General features: G+C 40.0%; 1 protein-coding gene across 1 annotated transcript; it reads left to right on the forward strand.

The window, feature by feature from the left end:
- The first annotated feature begins 18,766 nt into the window (after positions 1-18,766).
- Positions 18,767-22,299, forward strand: LOC147624074 (uncharacterized). The gene has a single exon (XM_086820734.1). The coding sequence runs from the start codon at positions 18,897-18,899 to the stop codon at positions 22,227-22,229; it is 3,333 nt and encodes a 1,110-aa protein (XP_086676860.1). The 5' UTR covers positions 18,767-18,896; the 3' UTR covers positions 22,230-22,299.
- The last annotated feature ends 1,603 nt before the right edge of the window (positions 22,300-23,902 follow it).

Below are 23,902 nucleotides of genomic sequence, written 5' to 3' on the forward strand. Positions count from 1 at the left end.
TATTTTTGTCAATGCATATATTTATTAGGACATGTGAGCTTCCATGTGCATATTTGATTTTACAAGAACTGTACACATTTTAAGGTTCAAGGTTTACACCTATTTTTAAGTAGATTGGCTTGCACATCCAATAAAGCAAGCTATTTTTGAAGAAGTCGATATACTTATAAAAGTGGACACTATCTTGAGCCGCACAAGTTATTTCAAGCAATATGATTTAAATACACCAAGAGGAAGCATGGGCTTACTCTTGTGTGGGGGTAAATTGGACCCAATCTTGTGTTATGTACAATTCATATTTTATATTTTATGCTTTGTGACTAATACTATGTAATTATTTTAGTGGTTCCTTTTCACCCTCCAACACTTTTTTCCTCTTTAGGAGGTTTTTTCTCCCCCAAGTATATGTATGCACTTTTTTAAGTGTATGGCACTGATGTGTGGATGTAGGCTAATAATGGGTTGGGGAACTTTTTTCCTCTTTAGGAATTTTTTTCCTCGAGCATATGTACACACTCTTATGAGTGTGTGTAAGCAACTTTATCATGTTATCATGTTACTTCACTTGTACTTCACGCATTATCATCAATATACTCATCAATATACTTTGAGTGTCTAGCTCTCCTTGCTTGTTATGTCTATACATGTTTCTATCTTGATCTCCACTCCAATAATTGGTATTAGAGTAGGTTATATTGGCTCTCACCTCCTTGTCATTTTTTCCTTGAGTTGCTCTTTTGATTAACAAAGATTCAGCTATACTCTTAGGTGGAGAAGATATAGTGTGTATTTAACTATGTTAACTCTATTTTTGCATGCTTTAAATCAATTCGAGCATGTTTTGGGACTCATTCACATGTTGTAAGAGGTTTTCGCAGACATTCCAAGGGAGGATCACATATCGAATTGTCTTTATTCAATTTTTGGGTTTGCTACACTCCAATATTATTTAGTGTGCAGAGATAGGGGTGTCGTCATCTTTGACATTACATCTTTGAGCTCATCTTAACAGTTTTAATAGAATCGTTAACATTATCATCAAAATTTCTACATTTCTACTAAGTATCATTCCCACTACACTCTACAAATTTTCATAGAGTTTGCAAGTTTTCTTCATCTCAATGTTCTACTGGCATTAGCCATCTCGATTGCATTCAATAAAAATTGATAGTACTTGAAGTAAGTAGTTGGGATATTTACATTTTATGTCAAAGATTAGTTATTAGCAACAGTTGAAATGGAAGATAGTGATATATTTGGAATGCTTTTCGATGGGGATACGCCTAACAAAACCAAATAATGATTGTGGTCATATACGATGTGTCATGTATTAGTTACCAAAGGGCTTTGGAATGTGGTCATTGGCATTGAGACACGCCCTATCTTACCACATAATATAAGTACTTTGGATGATGACACTAGTTCAAATGTAACTGTGGAATTTATCTCTGTACCTCCCATAGTGGTGGAACAAGCCAGGTGGGATGGGAAGGATGTAGAGGAATATGCATTGGTGACACTCTTTGTGAAGAGAAGCATTGTTTCTCTATTTGCTCATGTAAAACTGCCTTGTGTAGACTTGGGGGTGTATTATTCCCAAAAGATGAATTAGTCAAGGCCATGCAAAAATTATAGCTTATACATAGTGATGTATATGGTCCTATGAGGACATCATCAATCAAGGGATATCTCTACTTTGTGACTTTTATTAATGACTACTTCAAGCACACCTAGGTGTATCTGTTTTGAAAGACAAGTCAAAGGTTTTTACATGCTTCAAACACTTTGTTTCTATGACTAAAAATGTGTTCACATGTAAAATTGGAACCCTTCATATAGATTGAGGGGAAGAGTATGTGCAAAGGAGTTTCATGTATATATGGTTGAAAGAGTTTCAATGCATAGTGCCTTACACACCTCAACAAAATGATGTGACTGAGAGGAATAACAACTCTCTCATGGAGATAGCACATTGCATGGTTAAAGGCAAGGATGTAGGCTCATGTTTTTTGATTGGAGGCAGTTATGCATGCCATTTATGTACTAAATAGATTCCCCACCAAGGCCTTGCAGTCAATTACACCTTATGAATCTTGGAATGGCAAGAAGCCCTTCGTGGCTCATTTGCATGTTTTTAGTTGTATTCCTTATGCACTTGTGCCTAAGCAACAATGCAATAAGCTAGATGATAAGGCAATAAAATGAATTTTCATGGGATATAGCTCAAAACGAAAGAGGTATAGACTCTACCATCCGACCATAAAGCAGATTTTAGTGAGTGGAGATGTTGTATTTGTTAAGAAATTAGTCCAAAAAATAGTAAAATGTATGCCCACAGATTGCTCTAACTTTGATCTGCATCATTTCTTAAAACCCCTCTCATTTCGTGCATGATTCTTATCCTTCAAACACATTAATTTTTTGCCTATCTTTTTAAAGGAGAGATTTACACTATACTTAAGATGTAGCATTAAGACTTAAACCTGTATTATGAGGGATTAAACATTTCAACTAAAGCTAATCTCCTTCCCATGCCAAAAAGTGGCATCTCATTCTATGATTTTGGATATTTTTGATGGCATGTTCTCTACACTTACAAAATCAAGATTAAGTCTTCTACTCCAAAAAAAGCATCAATAAAGGGCTTTCAAGAGTAAAGCCTAATCATGAAGATAAATATCTTTAATCAAAAAGAGATTATAATCAGCAAGAAATGCAAGCAACCAACCTCATCAAAAAATTATGAATGGAACTTCTAAAAGGCTTCCTTGAGAACCGAGGCCACTCACATAATATCCCTACTCTTTTTTAAAGTCTCGCCATGACTAAGTTGGTGAAGCCTAAGACAAATATCGCTAGGTAATCCAAACATGTCCAATGCATCCTTGAACCAAAGCCACTCACATAATATTTGCACTCTTTTGTAAAGCCTCACATAGTATCCCTACTCTTTTGTAAAGCCACTCACATAGTATCCTTACTCTTTTGTAAAGCCTCACCTTGACTAAGTTGGTGAAACCTAAGCCAAAGATTGCTAGGTAATCCAAACATGTCAATGGCTAAGGTTGTGAAACTAAAGCCAAATATTGCTTTGTAAATCCCCATATGTCAAGGAGATAAATAATCCACATGTGTCTAGAGTGATGTAGAATCATGCAGAGAGTGTTAGAAATAAGAAAATAATCATCCATCAAAAATAGTGTGAAAAAGTTTCTAAGGTTTTGGGGAATCCTAAGGAATATATTCTTGAGTCAAGGAGACTAAATTTGTGCACGGGGCTCCTTGGTTTTGAGGTGATGGTCCCAATCTCACATATGAGTTTAGGGTTTTGATGTGTAAGATATAATCTCGTACGATTTCCTTAGGTCTTTACTCTATCATGTTTAGCTTTGTTCTTTACCTATGACCTTGTCTCGAGAATCCATAGATAAAGGCAATCTTCAAAGTTTCAAAATTTACCTTAATTGTAGGCAACAATGTGATGGGCATCTACTTGTCTTGTCCACATAGATTAAGTGCATGCACTTTGCTAGGGCAATCTAGATTTCCAAATGCTTCACATTGCTAATCAAACAACATTTGCATGAATTGAACACGATTAGAAGATCCATCATATTTTCCCATGAGCTTGGAAATTTCTATAGACATGACTTTGGGTCATGTATGGGTCCTTTGGGTGTAAAGCACCATTCCTCTTATAACCCCCCTTCCTAGATCGTTCAATATTACTAGAATTTGAGCATCAAGGGGTTGCGAGGTTTGTGGAGTACCATCTCTAAGCATTTTTAAAAAAAATTGGGCCCATTGTTACATTTGGCATAGGACCAATCACTTTGGGGATTGGCATCACCAGGTTTTAAAACCTAATGGCAGAGTTAGAGACAGAATATTGGTCCAATGCATGCTAGATATGATTAGGGGTTGTACTTGAGGCATGGGACTCAAAGGTTAATAGGTTTCACCTATTGGATTAAGTTTTGATATTGGCATGTTTAACCCCCTGGGTTAGTCATTACTGCAGTGGTTGAGTACAAACCACTGAATTCTAGCTAGTCCCTTAAGCGAATGGTTGAGTACAAACCATTGAAATCTAGCTAGTCCCTTAAGCGAGTGATCGAGTACAAACCATTGACTCCACATGAATGTATTCCTCCTGACCCTATCCCGAAGCCAATGGTTCTTTAGTTTTTTTTTAGTTTTTTTTGGGCTTCCTTATAGCCCGAATGAGCTTTGTATACTTGGTCTACCCCTTTATATTTCAAACAAGGCTCCATTAGGGTCCGTTTGCATGTATTTTCCTTTAGGCGCTATGGATCTTATAATGGTCAGCAAGATGGGTATGCCCAACTAAGAATGAAACAATTTTTTATAGATATATGTACATTCATAAAGAGTAGAGAGAGAGAGAGAGAGAGAGAGAGAGAGAGAGAGAGAGAGAGAGAGAGAGAGAGAGAGAGAGAGAGAGAGAGAGAGTAGTAGATAGTTGGCTATGCACTACAATTACCTTGCATGTGGTAATCAAAATATATATTAAAAAAGAGTCCGATTCTGAGTCTCTTCCATTCTATATTGTAGTGTATGAGTGGTGTTAATCATCTAGGTTCATTTTGTTACTCACCTCACCTCCTCTTGTTTTAGTGCTCAGGCATTGATAGATTGTGTTGACCTGCAATACCTATTGTCTTGCTGTGTTGACTCCCAATAGATATGTTAATATTCAATGAGCTAAAGAATATGTAGGCCCAAAGTATTCTATAGGTTTTCCAAAGTTCAAAGTATCCAAAGAATCAAAAAAGGAGAACGGTGGTTGTTAACAACTAACCTAGGGGATTAAACATGCCAATATCGAAACTTAATCCAATAGCTGAACCTACCATCTCTTAAGACCATGCGTCAAGTTCAACCCCCAATTAAATCTGCCATGTATTAGATTAATATTATGCCTCCCACTGTGCACCAGGTTTCAAACCCTTGGTGATGCTAACCCCCATGATGGTGGCTTTAACTAAAGGAACTGCACGAGCCATCTAGAGTTATATTCATAGAAATTTCCAAGCTCATGGGAAAATATGATGGATCTATTGATCATGCCCATGCAAATGTTTGAGTAGCAATGTGAAATCTAGATTTCCCTACCAAATTATGTGCATTCAATCTATGCTTAGTGAGCAAGGCAAGTAGACGTTCCAACAAGTTGATGCCTATGCGATGATTAAGGCAAATTTTGAAACTCTGAAGATTGCCTTTATCTACGAATTCTCGAAACAAGGTCATAAGTAGAGTGGTGCAACAAAGTTGTACGTGGTAGAACAAAGAGCCAAGGGAAATTGTACGGGGATGCACAAATGAAGCAATGTTTCTTTATGGGCTTAACGAAAAACGCTTTCCACAATCTAATCATAATCTTAAATCCAAAGTCTTTTGATCAATTGCAAAGAAGCAATTTGGTTGGATGACAAAATGATAGAAGATACCATTGGTATGAACTCTTCCTCATATAAACCAGTGTGAAGATAAGGGGTAAAGAGACATTGATCTCTAAGATGTTGATTTCAAAATTCTATAATGCCTTACTTAAAAACTTAGAAAGTCACTACAAGAAAGGAGATGAGCTAAACTGCCAACAAGCACTTTTTACAATCCCTTTCTCTTGTAGACCTAATGTGTTGTGTACATTAATAGCACCACCATCCCAATCCACATTGTATGTACCCTAATCCAATATTTCTATATTGTAGTCATTGCAAGGTGTTCAGTGTCGGGACATCTCGTAATGTATGTATTTACATGTAAAAAGTGCATACAACTCGGTGATGCACAAATGAAGCAATATTTCCTCATGGGATTAAATAAAAACATTTTTTTTTCTTATCATAGTATCAAATCTATATCCTTTTGATCAATGTCGTAAAGAATCTATCTATTTGGATAACATGATGGAAGATACCTTAGATATGAACTCTTCCTCTCATCTAAACCAGTGAAGGCAAGGAGAAAAGAGATATCGATCTTTGAGATGCCAATTATAAAATTCTATAATGCCTTACTTAAAAACTTATAAAGTCACTATAAGAGAGGAGATGAGCTTAACTATTGCCAGTAACCTTTATAATCCCTTTCTCTTGTAGACCTAATATGTTGTGCACATTTCAGGCACACTACCATCCAAATCCACATTACATGTACCCTAAGCCAATCTCTTTATATTATAGTCCATGACATCATCTTACAGTGTGTATTTACATGCAATAAGTGTACAACCATGACTTCAAAACTAAGGATCCCCATACACATATAGTCTCCTTAACTCAAATAGAAATAAAAATAGGGATAGAAACTACTAAGGACACCTACAATTTCTTGTTTCCACACAACTCATATGTGAACAATGTGACATTGATCACTTGTTCATAGACTACCCGAGAAAAGATGCTTATTTGTGAGTTGCCTCTCACGATACCCAACTCTCAATATCCTAAGTGTGTAAAATGGAAACTTTTCCATAGTTCTACTTAATGTTTTGACACACGGTTGCAAGCCAAGGTGTGAGAAAAGGCCAAAAAGCTTGCAAAAGAATACTCTACACAAGGGGTAGAGGAAAAAAAAAGACACAAAAATCTTGCAAAAGAACACTCTACACAAGGGGTAGAGGAGAATGTCTCGAAATAAGAACCAAAAAAAGATTCACAACCTCCTACACCCAAGAAAGCAAAAGTTACACAAACTGAAGATGTTAAGTCTAAACCTTAAGAGACAAGGGAAAGAGGCTTGAAGAAAGCATAAACCCAGGGGAGATAAAAGAAACACAATGCACAAGCATTAACACCAAGGACCCAATGTACATGGACATTGCTATTAATACTCAAAAGAACAATTCTCTCTTGTCGTATGGGAAAGAACAATGCCAAACCTACGTGATCTAAGAAATATCAGATGAAGAAACAAGGTCTAGCACCTCATCTAGTACAATTGAAAGTTAAATCAAAGTAATGAGACCTGACCCACCATCTCAAGATGAGAACAAGAGCCAAACAACAGTCTTAGGAAACCATGGTCAAATTGGTCGAAGTATTTTGAACCACATCTTATTAAACCCAAGAGGATTCTTTGAAGAGGAGTACCACTTTCCTTTTCAAAAGAAGAGGCACTACATACCAATAAAACCGATCCATTAAACCATGATACCACACATGGGAACATCCAAGGTCTTCACAAGCGTCTAAACAAGTCTTAATAAACACAATAAGGGGTCCTTCAGTGCCATTGTTCAAGATGAGCACCAGAATTGGTACTCTTCAGAATGACGAAAACTATGATTTAGACCAACTCTTTGGGAGTAATCTCGAAACGAAGATTCAAGGCCTCTATCTTAGAATGAGTAGGAAACTAAAATTGAAACTGATGAGAGATCCATAATTCCATTTGAAGAGCAATGATTAGTCTTAAATCCAGTCACAACATCAGGGGAAACTTGGGTATCCTTGAAAAGCCTACACTCACACCTCTAGAAACATTGATATAATAGATGCTAATGGGGAATACATGGAAATATGAGGCTATTTTATTCTTCCCATTGAGGGGGTTGACATAGCATGAGAGTTCCAAGTTTACTCCTGATGACCTTGAAGAAATCATCTTAGGTGTCCCTTGGATAAATACCTCTCAGTACTTTATTAACCACCAATCAATGTAAACTATCACCTTAGGGTACCTGGTGAGTACATTCATAATGCTCTTACAAGAAGAGGAGTCCTTATTAGAAATTAAACCTTTACCACCTAAACCCATGGGGCTTGAAATCCTAATACCTAGACTTAACCCTACTCTAAATAGTAATACAATTACTATAATCCATATGGTGATACCATTTTGTGATAGAGTGGATCTGACACTAACTGATCTATATGATGCTAATTGTAAAAGGCTACAAGGCTCCTCCTAGAAATCTCTTCAACGTGAAAACTTGTCTTCTCCAAATCAGAAGCCCTTTCCATCAAAATCTCTATCCCTCTAGCTCCAACCTCACCATCAAAGAACAGTTTCTACCTATAATTTCACAACTTCATAGTTGACAGCACTCCCAGGGACTTCACCTAAAAATATGTAAGTGTAGTATGTGGGTTCATTAGGAGGAGTATATTAATTTAAAAAGCTACAAAACTACATTAGAGGAGGGGATTTTTAAACCAATTATCGTAAGTTTATAAAGAAGAAGGGGTCATTTTATTCACAAAAGTATGTAAGTGTAAGGGGTTTTTTAAATACTCCTTGAACGCATGTGATATATAGGATTTCTTCATAGTGCACCCCTCAAGATAGCACTGCGCAGCCCCCACTTTGTAGTATATTCCTTCTTATACCTTGTCAACATCAAGAATACAGCTTGAATCTTTTTTTAACAAGGGAAGCCCTATCCAACCTTCAACACTAATAGATCCTTTGTTTGAGAAAATAGCCTCTTCACAATTTGCCATTGATAATTAAGACATACCCTCTACATAATAAATAATAGTTGCTCCATATTGTGAACCCAACTATATGTGCCTGCGCGCTGTAACTATGCCATACTCTAGTAATCTAAATGTGGCTTGCCACACATCCTATCATCCACTAGCAGCATATCAACCATAATCTCACCAACCATTCCAGTGGTATAAGTGTGGAAACTATCACCCAGGTGGGTCATCAATGTCAATAGCACTATTCAAGCTTGATATCTCACCCAGTGGCATAAGTGCGGAAGCTGTCACCCAAGTGGGTCATTAATGTCTACAATACTAGTTGAGGTCAATATCTTAACACTCTCCCTTGAGCTCAACTCCAGACACTGCATTCTAAGTAAGCTCCTAAACTTACAGAGCTTCTCTGTACCCAATGCCTTCGTGAAGACATTAGCCACCTCATCCTCTATATGCTGACTAAATATTACTATACTCTAGAACTATCAAAAATTTCAGCACCATTCTTGTTGTGTGCCAAAGGCTTAAATCCTTATATTGGCCTTATCAGTCTCTATCTTCATGTAGACCGCCTTCTGTCTCCACAAGGTGCTTCTTTTTCTAATGCCTATAGCTATAGGTAATCAGATACGACATGACTATTCTAATCTCAAGAAACTCTTATAATTGAGTATTTACGAGCTTAGTGTGATGATAAACATTTTTTTCCCATAAGGTGCTCTAGCCATCCCTCCCACTCTGACACATTGGTGCTTTGATCGGATATGGTGCATATGGGAGACTTTGGGAGTAGTACTATAGGCCTCAAGGAATAAGCATGTTGTTGTTGGATTGAAAGGCATCACTTACTTGAGCACTTTGAAAAACATCTTGGGCCATAGAATTGGGTTCCCAAATCTAATGAGATCTTAATATTCTATAATAGAAAGCTGGCTCAAAACATATTCATTAGTATATTCTATAGGCAAGGTAATAGGTGGTAGTGTTACCTTAGTGTAGTTGACCACTCTAGGCTTTGGGGTCGGTGACTCCTTAGGGGTGAGAATGTCAATGGGAAAGTCATATTGGAGAGAAGAAGAAGCTATATTAGTAGGTTTCTTGGTGTTAGTTATTTCATAGGTGGGCTCATAAGAGGGGAGAAGTTTGGAGGTTACCGAGTCTATAAAGGGGATATGTATAGTTATGGTGTGCATTGTCACCTTCCTTATCTTTGTCAGAGGTTGGGGGTGGAGGGGGCTTAGTGCCATTAATGAATATATGAGCTCTAATTATTATTCTTCATGTGTATCTTGAAAATTCTCTCTAATCTTCTTCTCTAATGCATGCTAGTGAGCATGTGAAGTGGTGTGCTTGAGCTCAACCCCATTAGAAAGGTCCCCATGACAGATGTAGCTTGCTAAGGTTCTCTCTTATGAATGTGTTTCTAGGAGAGGCTGAAGCAAAAAATAACAATAATCGGATGAGATTCGAAGCCGCTCAGACTGTTGGATGAGATTGGTGAAGACAACCATTCGAAACGGCTCAGACGGTGGACAACTTAGTCTTTGCAAATCATGTCCATTGTTTGAGCCAGTTCGAAAGCCATTTAAAGAATCTCAGATGGTGTGGAAGGGATTGGTGAAGAATTAGCATTTCAAAGTGGCTCAACTAATGTAGACGGCTCAATCTTCACCATCTTGTTCATTGTCTAAGCTGCTTTTAAGCCATTTGAAGCGACCTAATGGTGTGGATGGGATTACTGAAGACTTAGCCATTCAAAGCGGCCTAGGAGGTGTCCCAAGGTGAAGACTGAGCCATTTAAAAGAGGCTCCAAGGTGTGTCTCTGAGGTGCCATTCTCCCAAAACCTGTGATCCCACACACAGTTAGGAGGGAGAAAATAAATGTGCAATGATTGCTCAACTTTTTCCTAAATGATCCGCATGAATTCCGAAAAGGGATCTAGAGAAGGGCCATCATCGACACACCTAAAGTGTCTCGCCTGTGAAGTTGTATACATATATTTTGTTTTACATGTGATGACTTGTGTGTATATATATATGATGTTTTATTTCAAATTAAGTTGTGATGAGGGTGTGTGTGCATAGTCTTGTTTTTTTAAGCGATGTGTGTAAGTGAAAACAAAAGTGATGGGTGGGTGTGTACTTGAACATTGAATCCACACATTGAGTGGTCACATGGTTGGCTAGACCCATGATGATTGGACGGGGCTAGGCTTAAGCAAGGCTCTACCTATGGATTTGGGCATGTGTGCATTTATGGTAAAAGACTTAAGAAAAATCAAACAATTTTTCTTTTTGAGAACAAAAATCTAAGGATGAAATCCCACATGACCCTAGAGAACCAAATATATATGGAAAAGCTTTAAAAGGAAGTAATGAAGGAATTTCAATCCTTAGGGTCGAGGGTTAAGGGGATCCCGGGGTCGTAAAGTGTTAGGCTAGAGTGGAGGAATTGCCTACATTTCTTGATCAAGAAGACTTTTTTGTTGATCCTCGGCGAGCCCTTTGTCAAGCCAATGTAGGGGAGGCCCTGACTGACACACTCTACCCCTTAAAAATTGATGGCAAGTAGCTTTTTTTATGAGACCCTACCCCTCAAAACCTATTCTATTGTAAATTTACTGTGAGATAAATGCACTTGCTACCAGTAGACCCACCATAGCTCCTAACCTCCCATGGGAAATATCACATAGATAAAAGGTTACACATCAACAATGTGCATCAATAATTCTTCTTTGGAATATCTACAATTGAGAATTTCATAGGAGATGATTCGGTTGAGCCAGAGCTTCTTTTGCTTCCACTTGTCTGCATCCCAAGTTTAAGCAAACTAGACAAAGGAGAGTGGTCATTCTCCACCATTTCAAAATATGAAATCGTGATGTCTATAACACCACTAAAGTGCTTAATTCCAGTCATACTAAGGATACAAATGTAATGCATAATGGATAACTTGTGGACTAAAAAACTAGAGCATTTCTATTCAATTGAAGAGAGTAACATGCCAGGCTACTCAAGAGCATCTAGAAATCTGTATATAGAGATCCTCCCCTTCACCCATTAAGCAATTCAACATGTTTAGGATGAGTGATTGCTTTTAAAAACTATCTTCCCTACCCAATTCCACCACCTTTTGGCCAAACTACAACATCAAAATAAGTGGATGATTGATTCCACTTTCAAGTGACAAGGGAGGCACATTATGTCCCGAGGTCCAAAAGTGAGCTCTATTTTTGACCCAGAGATGATGATGAAGTAGAAACCACTTACATGATTTGATTTTTGGATTCATATGAGTAGCTCAAAGCTTCTTCAACTTGAATCTCCAGCACCTCTTATTTTGAGTGACCCTATTTATGATTCAATCTTTGAGCAAGGTCCCTAGAGAGGGAAAGGTAAGGTCCTTTAGTATATTACTTAACCATAAATCTTTTAATCTCCACTCTCTATTCTAGGTAGCCTAATTTGCTTAAATTATGCTTTCCATACATGGAAGCCAAATGTTCATCCTTTGCTAGAATGAAGTGTTTATCATAGTTCAATAAATGAAATTGGTCCTTAATGAAATTGTAGGGTTTCTATTTACAACCCTAGAATGAAGTGTTTATCACAGTTCAGTAAATGAAATTGGTCCTTAATGAGATCGTAGGGTTTCTATTTACAACCCTAGAATGAAGTGTTTATCACAGTTCAGTAAATGAAATTGGTCCTTAATAGAAATCCTAGGTTTTCTATTTACAAGCTTCAAAATCTCATAGATCTCCCCAATGTACCTGAGCCCCTTATTTGTGAAGACCATATTCCCTCTTCATGTCAATGCCTTGTAGGCCGTTGTTGCAGGCCGACACCCACCAAATCGGACCGCTTTGGGTTTGAAAGGTACTAGTTATTCATACCATTAGATTATCCAAAATTAGTAAAAAAATATCTCCAAGTTTGAGAGAAGGTGTTTCACCATTTGGATGAAAAGTTTTTTTCCAAGGATGCCTACTTTGTGATTTTTCTTTGGAGCATAAAATGGTTGTAGCCTATGATGCTATTTTGGTCTAAATGCTGGAGTCTTGACTCTTGCATTATTCCACACAAACTAAGTAAGTCATGTAAAAAGTAGAGATGTAATAAAAGCTCATTTTTAATTTGTTAGCACTAGGTGAGTCAGGCCATACTTGTGAAGTCATGAATGAACTAAGTTGAAACTAACCAATGTGCCTAGCCATACTTGTGAAGTCATGAATGCAACTAACGGAACATCGACATCACACATGGCAACACAGAAAAACCGAATGGGGACATCTCATCTTCATCATACCAGGGCATATAGGAACTCCTCATTTTACAAAAAAAGTAGAGCTCTTCCCCACTAGCTAGAATAGCATCCCAATTAAGTCTTGCAGCCACCCCCATTAGAACAGACTGTGATCTGAGCAGGGCCATAGGGTTCTCATGCCCCCCAAGGGTGCAGGAGAGTCTGTCGAGCAAGCCTGTTGCAGAATGTTGAGATATCGAGTTCAATTAGTGCTGCAGACATTAATGAACCACCTGGGTGATAGCTTATACCACTGGCACAGTTGGTGAGATTATGGTTGATATGACACCCAGTGGGGATGACAGGCTATGTGGTGATAGAGCCACATTTGGATTACTAGAGTACGACAAAGTGATAGCATGACCCCATGTAGTTGGGTTTACACTATGAACCGACCATTTTACGTTATAGTAGTAAAAATTTTCCCTTATAGTATGTACTCTTATCTCTTTATGTTATAGTAGGAGAGTTTTTCCTTATAGTATATACTTTTATCTCTTTAGTTAATGGTTGTAGAGAAGAGAAGAAGATAGAAGAAAATTCAACCATCCATCTCTCTCTTGTGTCTTTCTCTCTTGTGTATGTGTGTTTGCTTTACAAGGAACTCTCTCTCTTGTGTCTTTCTCTCTTGTGTATGTGTGTTTGCTTACAAGGAACTCTCTCTCTCTCTCTCTCTCTCTCTCTCTCTCTCTCTCTCTCCACACATTCGGTGAGCTTGAGTTCCTTGCTTATTATAAGAAACTCAAGCTCTCCCCGCTCTCCTCGCATTCTCTTTATGGTATCAGATCTCTAGTTCGTGTGGGTGAGAGCTAAGGAGGCAAGCAAGAGGCAAGAAAAGGCAAGTAAGGAAGCATAAAAGGGTAAGGGTATTTCCATCCTTGATTTTGGAGCAACACCTTTGGTAGCTGTGAGAGCTACAAGAAAATAGGAAAGTCATTGTCTTAGATTGAGGCATCTTCCTGGGTTGAAGAAGGAAGAAGACCATACTGTGATTCGGGCATCGGGCCCCATTTTGGCTTTGCTAGATTTCCATAGACACTTCATGAAAGTGTCGATTTTGACTGTATGTACCCAATTTATGGTCAAAGAAAAGTTGTAGCAAAAATTTGGTTACAAGATAGTCTATGTGCAAAGAATCTAAGTGTTGTAGGTGTTAGTGGATGTATGTTATGTGACTAGTTCACATAGGGTGGCATTATAATAGGTTTATAGTACCACTGTTGAAGATTGCAGATTTATTGTAAATGCAGAAGGTTTTTTACAAGATTTGTTTAGTAAGTTACAAATAAAGATGTCTGATAGTGTCTATCACAGATTATGAATGAGAAGTTAGAAGGGGAGCAGTAAATAAAGTGCAACAGGTTAGAGAGAGAGATTGAAGAGATGGACTTTCAAGAAGAAACAGCGACGACAGCTGGCCTTAAGAGTGCCACCCCTTAAGCCAAAGAAGGAAATAAAGAAGGCAAATTAGTGGTGGCGACAGCTTTGAAGAGAAGGTAGTCTCAGGTTGGGGGAATGTCTTGCCCTGTACCAGTAGATAAGAGACCCCAAGACAACATCACCGTCCCCCTGTGTTTAAAAAAATCAAAATAAATGAATGCACTCATACATATCATTCAACATGAAGGAATTATCTATCTATTAAGTGTCCCATCATTATTAAGGATTGGCTACACCAATGTAGCCTCCCACCAGATTTCATTTGCCTATAAGAAGTCAAGGAAACGGCCTCCCAATTGCCAAACAACCTCAAAAAAGTCTCTAACAATCACTCATGCTTCAGCACAAACTATGCACAAGGAAGTGGGGAAACCTCTTTAAGTGTTCTAGACAAGTGGATGTTTGCTGTCAAACAAGTCCACAAAGACTCGGACAACCGTTGTTGGTGGATAGCAATCCAAATGGACACAAGGTCAGAAATATCAGCGGTGGTCTCAATTTATTCCTCGAGACCTAGAAGCTCTAGGCCAACCTTATGGGCATCCCTTTGACGACTTTCCCATTTGGTATCTCCTTGAAAGATCCACCCAAAGAGTTAGACCTGGGTGGTTCCATTATGACCCTCAACTATTCCGTCTCCCCATAGTACATGAAGAGATTAGATCAATCTGGAAGGGTTGCAACATTGATAAAGTCTCCCTTGCAAGAGCATGGGTGGTGGCAGTTAAAAGCACTCAAAAATTCCTAAAGAAAATGCTAAGTGAAGTAGGGATGATAAGACTTGCCATGAGGGAACAAAAATTCCTGAAGAAAATGCTAAGTGAAGTAGTGGTATAAGACTTGCCATAAGGGAACAAAAATATGTTGAAATGTAGGAACTGGAGAGAAAGATTAATGAAGGGAATCAGAACCTCCAAGAAGTCCTAGGAAGGAAGTAAACTGACCTAAAAAGGGAGAAAGAGATAAGCAGGCCACATCTTAAGATCTTTCTTAGAGAGTGGTGGGTGGGGAAGATAGGCAAACCCTCCAAAGAGATGTTTAAGCTGCTTAAAAAGAGACTAAAAAGGATCATATCCCTCTCCTATTGTATAAGACAAGAAATAAGGTAGCCTCCATTGCAACAACTTGAATATTGTGTAGGAACACTTTTCTTGAATTTTTAGCTCATCATCCTCCCTCTCAGGGGAAGAATGGCTACGCACAAGGAGACGATTGCAAAATGCAGAGCCAAGATTAGGCCTCCCAACTAGCAACTACCCTCAAAGTGGAGTTCATCACCACTGGAGAGACTATTGAGTCTCTGAAAACTAGGAAACATCAGGGGATTGATGGTCTCCCCTCATAATTTTTCCAAATGTTTAAACCTCTCCTATATCGAGCTTTCTTATTAGCTTGTGGCAAGAATTGGTTAGGTTAAGGGCCCTCCCCTTCTCAATTTAACAAGGGTATAATAATGCTATTTCATAAGAAGGGACCTAAGGAAGTGATTTCCCAATATAGACCCATAACCATGCTCAACATTGCCTACAAATTTTTTGCGAGATTTTTGCTAAGACCCTGGCGAGAAAGTTACCTCGTAGCTCTCAAAAGATTGGGTTAGAAAGTTACCTCGTAGCTCTCAAAAGATTGGGTTAGAAAAGAGTAAAGATTGGGTTAGAAAGTTATTTGGTAGCTTAAAAGATTGGGATAAAAGTTATCTGCCTACAAAATTTTTACTAAGACCCCGATGATAAAGTTATCTGGTAGCTTCAAAGATTGGGTTAGAAAAGAGCAAAAAGGGTGGTTAGAAAAGAGCAAATATTGGGTTAGAAAGTTATTTGGTAGCTTAAAAGATTGGGATAAAAGTTATCTGCCTACAAAATTTTTACTAAGACCCCAATGAGAAAGTTATCTGGTAGCTTAAAAGATTGGGTTAGAAAAGAGCAAAAAGGGTTCATTAAAGGGAGATATATTCTTGATGCCATCATTGCGTTATGGGAAAGACATAGAACATGTCCAACAAACTAACCAGGATTTCATATTCTTCAAGATTGACTTTGATAAGGCTTATGACATATTAGAATAGGATTTCATTGTACAATCCCTAAGAGATATGGCAATGGGCGAGAAATTAACAAATTAACTAGGATTTCATGTTCTTCAAGATTGACTTTGATAAGGCTTATGACAAATTAGAATGTGATTTCATTCTACAAGCCCTAAGAGATTTGGAAATGGGCGAGAAATTCACAAATTGAGTGAGAATCCTTTTTACCTATGTAAGGGAGTGGGTGTCTCTTAATGGCCATCTCACTAAAGCTTTCGATCTAAAAAGATCCATTAGGCAGGGATGCCCCCTTGTCCCTCTGCTCTTTGGCAATCATAACAGATGCCCTTGGTGGGTTGGTCCAAGATGCGATGAAAAAAGGATCTCTAAAAGGGATCACCCTTCCTAAAGATAAGGGCCAGCTCTGTCTCCAGCAATTTGTCGGATGATGTCAATAGCCTTATGCACAATGATGCAAAATCCTTCAAAATGTTCTAGGAATGTTTGCATATCTTTTGCCTAGCCTCTGGCTCTAAGATCAATCATGAAAAAACAGAAATTAAGGCCGTGAGCCAGGATCCCCCTCAATGGCTATTGGAGCAAGGATGCAATGGCTATTGGAGCCAGGATCCCCCTCAATGGCTATTGGAGCAAGGATGCAATGTCATCCAAGAAGGTCAGATATTCTGACTCCTAGGCATCCGAATGGACTTTGGAGTCACTCTTCACCCAAGGTGGTCCAGGTGATGGTTAACATCTAGAGAAAGTTTGATCGATTATCATGCATCTTTACCTGACCAGTGATTTGTATGTACAGATTAAAAGGGCAATCAAAGCAAGATTTAAGATGCATAATGCCCAATACACTATGCATGATGCTTCAACTATCAAGAGCCAACGCGACGAGTTCTAGAGACGGATCAGAAGCATCCAACATGACCGCCTTGAGAAGGACACAATGGTCTCCAATGAGGAAATCAATATGATGAGACAAGATTCGGAACTGGCTGAATATATCCAAAGCCTATTCAGCCTCAGAGAGTACATTGATAGCTTCTCTGGAAGAAGTCATGCTGTAATTGAGGACTAGCCTTTTTGCTTTGTAGCGCTTACTGTATAATATAAAATATCGCCCATCAAAAAAAAAGTAAGTCTGGGTTGATGGAGTCACGAGTAGTGTAAAGAAAAAAAAACATCATTTAATATAATTTTCACGACTCAAATTAAAAAAAAACTTGTTGGTAGTTTTGAATTAAAAGATTCAAAATTTTAAAGTTTTAGTTATAAAACCAATTAACTTATGCATTTTTTTCAATAAAAATCGATTAACCTTGAAGGTCATCGTCGTTATATGCGATCAAAATCTTTTTTTTTGGCATTTAATTAAATAAAAACATAGCACAAGACGCTACTAATTGCAAGGTTTTTTTAAAGATATTTTTTTGGCAACATATCGTTATATAGAAATTGCATACGTGTGGCACCCTCGAAGCATCTAGTATGTAGAGGTGGATTCTTCAGCAAGCTGGATGCCAATACATGCTAACATGTTGCAGTCCTCAAGAAGAGAGACGGAGAAGATCCAGATTCTAGTTGCACTCTTGTCTCTCTCTCTCTCTCTTCCCTCGCGTGCTCCCTGGCCATGTTCTTGCGGCCTGTTCATGTCGTCCCACCCCTCCTCTACATGGGTCGTCGCCTCTTCACAGCAGATCACAAGCCACTGCCCTCTGCCCCCCAACTACCATCAGAACCATGTCTCTCCTCGCGCAGATCCAGGTTGCCGACTGCACCCCTTTCTCTCTCCTCATACACATCCACATCCCCGATTGCGCTCTCCTCTCTTTGCTCATGCGAGGGGGAGGGGGGAGAGAAGCATAGGTATGCCACGTCAGTGGCATTAATTAATACATATCAAAGAGTGTGTGAATAATATGTATGAATTAATGCCACTTCAAGAGTTTGTGTGAATAATAAAGACCGGTTAACCTTGAAGGTCATCGTTATTTTTTCCCAAAATCGGATGGGTATCTATCTCCTTCTAGAATCGAACGCAAGATGTGGAGCATTCAATTGGGCTGTAAAACAGTCAATCAAGTCTGCGCCGCGCACACACATCAAATGTGGTTTAGGCGGTTGTCGCTAGAGTCAAAACCCAATGGTTGGTTACGCTTTCGTGAGATTAAGGTTTAAACTTTAATAAGCCCGAGAGCCACGTGCTAACTCTGGCCGCCGCCTTGGCCCTTGTGGATAGGTGGGTGCATTCAAGGGCGCCTCCTGCATGGGCGGCCCCGCACGCACGGCTGCATTGCGCGCCTTGAGACCCCTACGTACCTACTACAGCAACAGCAGCATGCATGCACAAAAGAGAAAAAGTTCCGTTGAGGAGAGCACACGGGCGGAAAAGCCAGCAGAGGAAGCATCGAAGCAGCGCGCTTGCTTGTGAAGAAGGTCTTGGTCGTTGAAGCTTCAGAGGAAGCATCGAAGCAGCGCGCTTCCTTGTGAAGAAGGTCTTGTTGTTGAAGCGAGATCATGTAGAAGGATAGGGTCGGAGGTTCTTCTTGTTTTCAGTAGGTTAAGAAGAGGGTCGTTCATCAGCTCCGACCAATACAAGAAGTCGAGCATCTGATTTTTGATGCGCGTATAGGTGGAATATTGCCTCCCAACTATGAGAAGAATGCTAGCTTCTTTCATTGCCATTTCTCTACTGCAACTCGCTGCTCCTATTGTAGCGGCTACAGCAGAAGAATTTGAGATTGCTGCATCAAGGCAGCGGCCAGTGCAGATGGAGCAAGATCACGTCCATCGAGAATATAGCTCCTCCATAACCGCCTTGTCGGAGCTGATTTCTCTGAAGTCGGAGAGCGTGAATCATGGTAATGCGATGATTTCCTTCTGCAACCTGCATTGGGTGGGATGCTCGGAGGAAGGCGTTGTGGTGGCAGTAGAGCTTCCAAAGGAAGGTTTGCAAGGGGCATTGCCTTGGTCAATCTCCTTGCTTTGGGGCCTGGAGGTGCTGGACCTCTCACACAACAAGCTCCGGGGAGGCTTGCCAGCATCCATCTTCTTGTCTCTGAAGCACCTGCAAAAGCTCGACTTGAGCGGCAACAGGCTATCCGGCAAAATACCCCCTAGCCTCGGCGGCCTTACGAACCTCACACACCTGGACCTCTCCCGCAACGCCTTCTCAGGCCCCCTCCCTCGCCACTTGCGCCACCTCTCAAGCTTGGAATACCTCTCTTTGGCTTCCAACTCCCTCCAAGGCAGCAAACCACTCCGTCTGCTGTTGGTGGCCAGCCTCCCCCATCTGCAATCTCTATCCTTAGCCCACAATCGGTTCTCTGGACGCTTCTTCACACACCACCTTATTGGTAAACCGCTAGCCTCTCTTCAACTCCAAGATAACCTCCTCTCTGGTCACATCCCCCCCTCTATGGGAAACTGCTCTTCTCTCATGCACCTCGACCTTGGTAATAACATTCTAAGCGGAGAAATCCCGCCAGAGCTCTTGAAGATAAGGTCTTTGCAGTCTCTCAACCTTGCCCACAACAACCTCACAGGTACTCTCCCTCAGTTCAATGAGCTCTCATCCCTTCAATCCATTTCCCTTTCCTCCAACATAATATCCGGCCAAATTCCTGGCTCCGTTGGCAGTCTCTCCAGCTTGAGGCACTTAGACCTAGCTAATAATGCATTTACAGGCAGCATTCCCCCAACCTTGTGTAATTGTTCTCAATTGCAGTTCCTTTCTCTGTCACATAACAAGCTCACTTCTCCCATCCCATCCAGCCTTGCCAACTGTGCTTCTCTCAAAGAGCTGCGGTTGGATGGAAACCAACTCTCTGGTTCAATACCAAGCTGGCTTGCCAATCTTCACCATCTTCAAACCGTGTCTCTCTCTAGTAACAGCTTCCATGGCAAGATACCACCTAGCATCGGAAATTGCACACAAATGAGCCATTTGTATATGGGTTCCAACAACCTTAATGGTCCCATACCATCAGAACTCGGCCATCTCCAACAGCTCCAGCATCTCTCTCTCTTTGCTAATAATCTGCAAGGAAACATCCCTTTTGAATTGGGGAACCTAACCCATCTTACAGCTCTGGACTTATCCAACAATGGTTTCAGTGGGGAACTTACTTGGGGCATTGGAAACTTGCACCAATCCTTGGAATTTCTCTTGGTCAGCAATAACAATCTTGCAGGGAAAATTCCATGGTGGATTGGGGAATTGGGCAGCTTGGTTGGGCTGGACCTATCTTATAACTCATTCGCAGGCAACCTACCTGGTGCTGGCAATCTTACAAACTTGCATGCTTTTAGAGATGGGTCGATGCAAGTGGCATCGGATCATCGGCAAAACCATGTGAAAGAGACCTTAACCCTGCTGGGGAGATCAGAGCTTGCAGAGCAAATGAGGGGGCAGACCTTCATTCTGTTGGCACACAATGATCTGACTGGGTCTCTTCCCTTGGAGCTGGGAGAATTGAGCAACTTGTGGGTGCTGCAACTGATGGGCAACAATATAGGGGGTACCATTCCTCCAGCTTTGGGGAATGCAAGAGCACTATGTTACCTTGACCTCTCCCAGAATGATTTGGAAGGCGGCATTCCAGAGACTCTTGTGCATTTGAGCTTCTTGGAGTACTTGAATGTCTCTTCGAACAGGTTAGTGGGTCAAATACCTCAAGGCGGGCAGCTAATCACTTTTGGGGAGACATCTTATCTCCCTAATCCTGGCCTGTGTGGATTACCGATATCAAGGGCATGCGTGATCAGTGACTCAACCAAACCGATCACTGGGCCATCATGTCATGGGGCATCCTTGTGCCCTCCCAAATACACTCCCGGGGGTCTTGCTGGAATCATTATTATGACAGCCCTTGCAACGTGGACTCTCCTTGGGATTGTGCTATGGTGGAAATCAGCAAGGAGGAGGGACATTCTGAATAAGGTTCTTGCAGCTCATGATGTGACTAGACTGGGTGAAAGCCCCATGTTCAAAGAGGCACTTAGCATCAACGTAGCAACTTTTCAGAACCTGCTGCCCAAGGTGACACTGGCAGACCTCCTCCGAGTGACGGAGAACTTCCATGAGAGGCATGTGATCGGCGACGGCGGATCTGGCACTGTTTACAAAGCCCAGCTGGATGATGAGACTGTGGTGGCCATAAAAAGGGTGTCGGTGGGTGGCAATGGGGAGCGTGAGTTTTGGGCAGAGATGGAGACTCTGGGGAAGGTGAGGCATCAGAACCTGGTGCCTCTCATAGGCTATTGCACATGCAGCACTGAGAGGGTCCTGCTGTACAAGTACATGCCCAATGGCAACCTTGACCTGTGGCTCCACAGCTCAAGAACGAGAAGGCTAGATTGGGTGACCAGATTGAGAGTTGCACAGGGTGCAGCAAGAGGGCTGGCATTCTTGCACCACATTTGCATACCCCACATTGTTCACAGAGACATCAAGAGCTCAAACATCCTGTTGGATGAGGATTTCAATGCATCTGTGGCAGATTTCGGGCTGGCGAGGCTCATCTCTGCTTATGACACACATTTGAGCACAGGCTTTGCAGGGACAGTGGGCTACATTGCTCCAGAGTATGGGCAAACTCTATTGGCGACTACAAAGGGGGATGTGTACAGCTATGGGATGGTGCTGCTGGAGCTGCTAACAGGCAAGAGGCCCACAGACAGGATGTTCAGAGAGATGGAAGATGATGGGAATCTTGTGAGCTGGGTTTGCCAGATGGTGCTTCACAACAGGATAGGGGAGCTCCTGGACCCTTTCATTGGCAACATCCTAGACGAGGGGTTAGGAGGTCATGGCCATGGGCGGCATACAAAGGAGGTGGTCCAAATGCTGGGCCTTGCAGTGTGGTGCACCGATGACCAGCCCAAGAGAAGGCCCACTATGCTGCAAGTCAGCAGGCTGCTTGACAAGATTGTGGACAAGAAGCTCGCCCAGCAGCGGGGCACAACACACGGCTCTGCCCAATGATTGAGAATTAGGTTTTGGAATCATTCATGGAGTTGTAAACAACAAAAAAAATTACTTTCCCAAGCATGAAAAATTATGGCCTCTTAATTGTAAAAATTATCTATTACTCTTTAATGTTCCCCATGATATTGATGTACTATATATTTATCTTATAATGAACATGATTTTTTCCATAGCTATATATTCATCTTATAACCAATATTTCGATGTACTCTTGCCATAGCTGTATATTCATCTTATAATGAATATCTTGCCATAATTATATTATTCATCTTATAATGAATATAACATTTGTGCCAAATGTAATAGAGTACATGAGTTTAAATTAATCATGTGCTTTTTTTCTTCCAAATGAAGTATTCTGTCTTAATATTTTTCAAATTAAGTACGTATTTATTTCAAATGAAGTATTATATTTTAAACACGTGCTAAGGTAATCACTCAAAACATTTAAATATATGTAAAAGCAATAATAGCCAAACAATATTAACATATTATTCTCCATGATTTGATTCTATTACAAACACAAATCTCAAGCACAAAGAACTCTTTCACTAAGACCAATACCCAATCATTCAATTTCTCCATCTCTAAAAAATTGGATGGTGATTTCCACCCATCTTCATCTTCACTTGCTTTGTTTTATCATTAGCCACTACACCATGTGTCTTGAGTAGCAATGGTCATTTATAAGTGTCAAAATCTCATATTTAAAAAAAATATACATCGAATTAGTGGAAGCAAGAGATTCCTTCTTGCAACTTGAGTAGCAATGGCCATTTACAAGTGTCATAATCTCATATTTTAAAAAATATACATCGAATTAGCGGCGGCGGCAAGAGATTCCTTTAATCTGTTGTGATGCTTTGTGTCCCCCATAGTGCCAAAAAAAGATCTTCAAGGATGCATACTATAGTTTAGCTTCTCGATACACCGTTGACACTACAATTTGTTAGAATTACTATTCCACCAATTGTTATGACAACTATGGTCGGAGTCATATTTTAGCTTCTCGATACACCGATGATACCATAACTCTTAGAATTAATATTCCACCAACTGTTATGACAAACATGGTCGGAAGACTAGAGAAGCTTAATAATTCCACCTTATGCATCAAATTTTCCATACTATGGAACACTTGAGAGATACATAACACTAGTAATGATTATGTAATGTGGCTAGTTGAACTAGGTTTTATTTACAAGGTATAATAATGCTTGATGTTTAACGAAGAACACAAACTTGTTTGTTGCCAAAGGTATGACAAAAGGTAATGTATGTACTTTGATGCATGTACCATAGCTAACCCTTCTCTTTCTATAGCAGTGTAATCTATTCAATTATTGACTTGCAAAACTTGATAGTCTAGTTTGTTTTCTCTAGGTTCTGTGGTGAGAGAATCATTCAATAGCAAAGTTTGATGCATCAATAAGAACATGGAAAATTAGATCCCAATTGGGTGGTCTTAGATAGGTGCATGGTAGCGAGTTCCATTTTTAAGTCATCATATGCATTCCTCAATCCACTAAAAAACTCTGAGAAGTTTATATAATGCTTTGGCAATTTCCTCATAGAACACAATGAATCTCCTATTGTACCCAACATGTCTTATAGAACTATGAGAAGTTTATACAACGGTTTGGCAATTTCCATGTAGAACACAATGAACC

The sequence above is a fragment of the Cibotium barometz genome, chromosome 26, assembly GCF_041138505.1.
Source record: "Cibotium barometz isolate CiBa-2024 chromosome 26, ASM4113850v1, whole genome shotgun sequence".
Lineage (NCBI taxonomy): Eukaryota > Viridiplantae > Streptophyta > Polypodiopsida > Cyatheales > Cibotiaceae > Cibotium > Cibotium barometz.

Excerpts from the sequence above, each read along its gene's own strand:
- LOC147624074 (XM_086820734.1), top strand. The coding sequence starts at position 18,897 with ATGAGAAGAATGCTAGCTTCTTTCATTGCCATTTCTCTACTGCAACTC.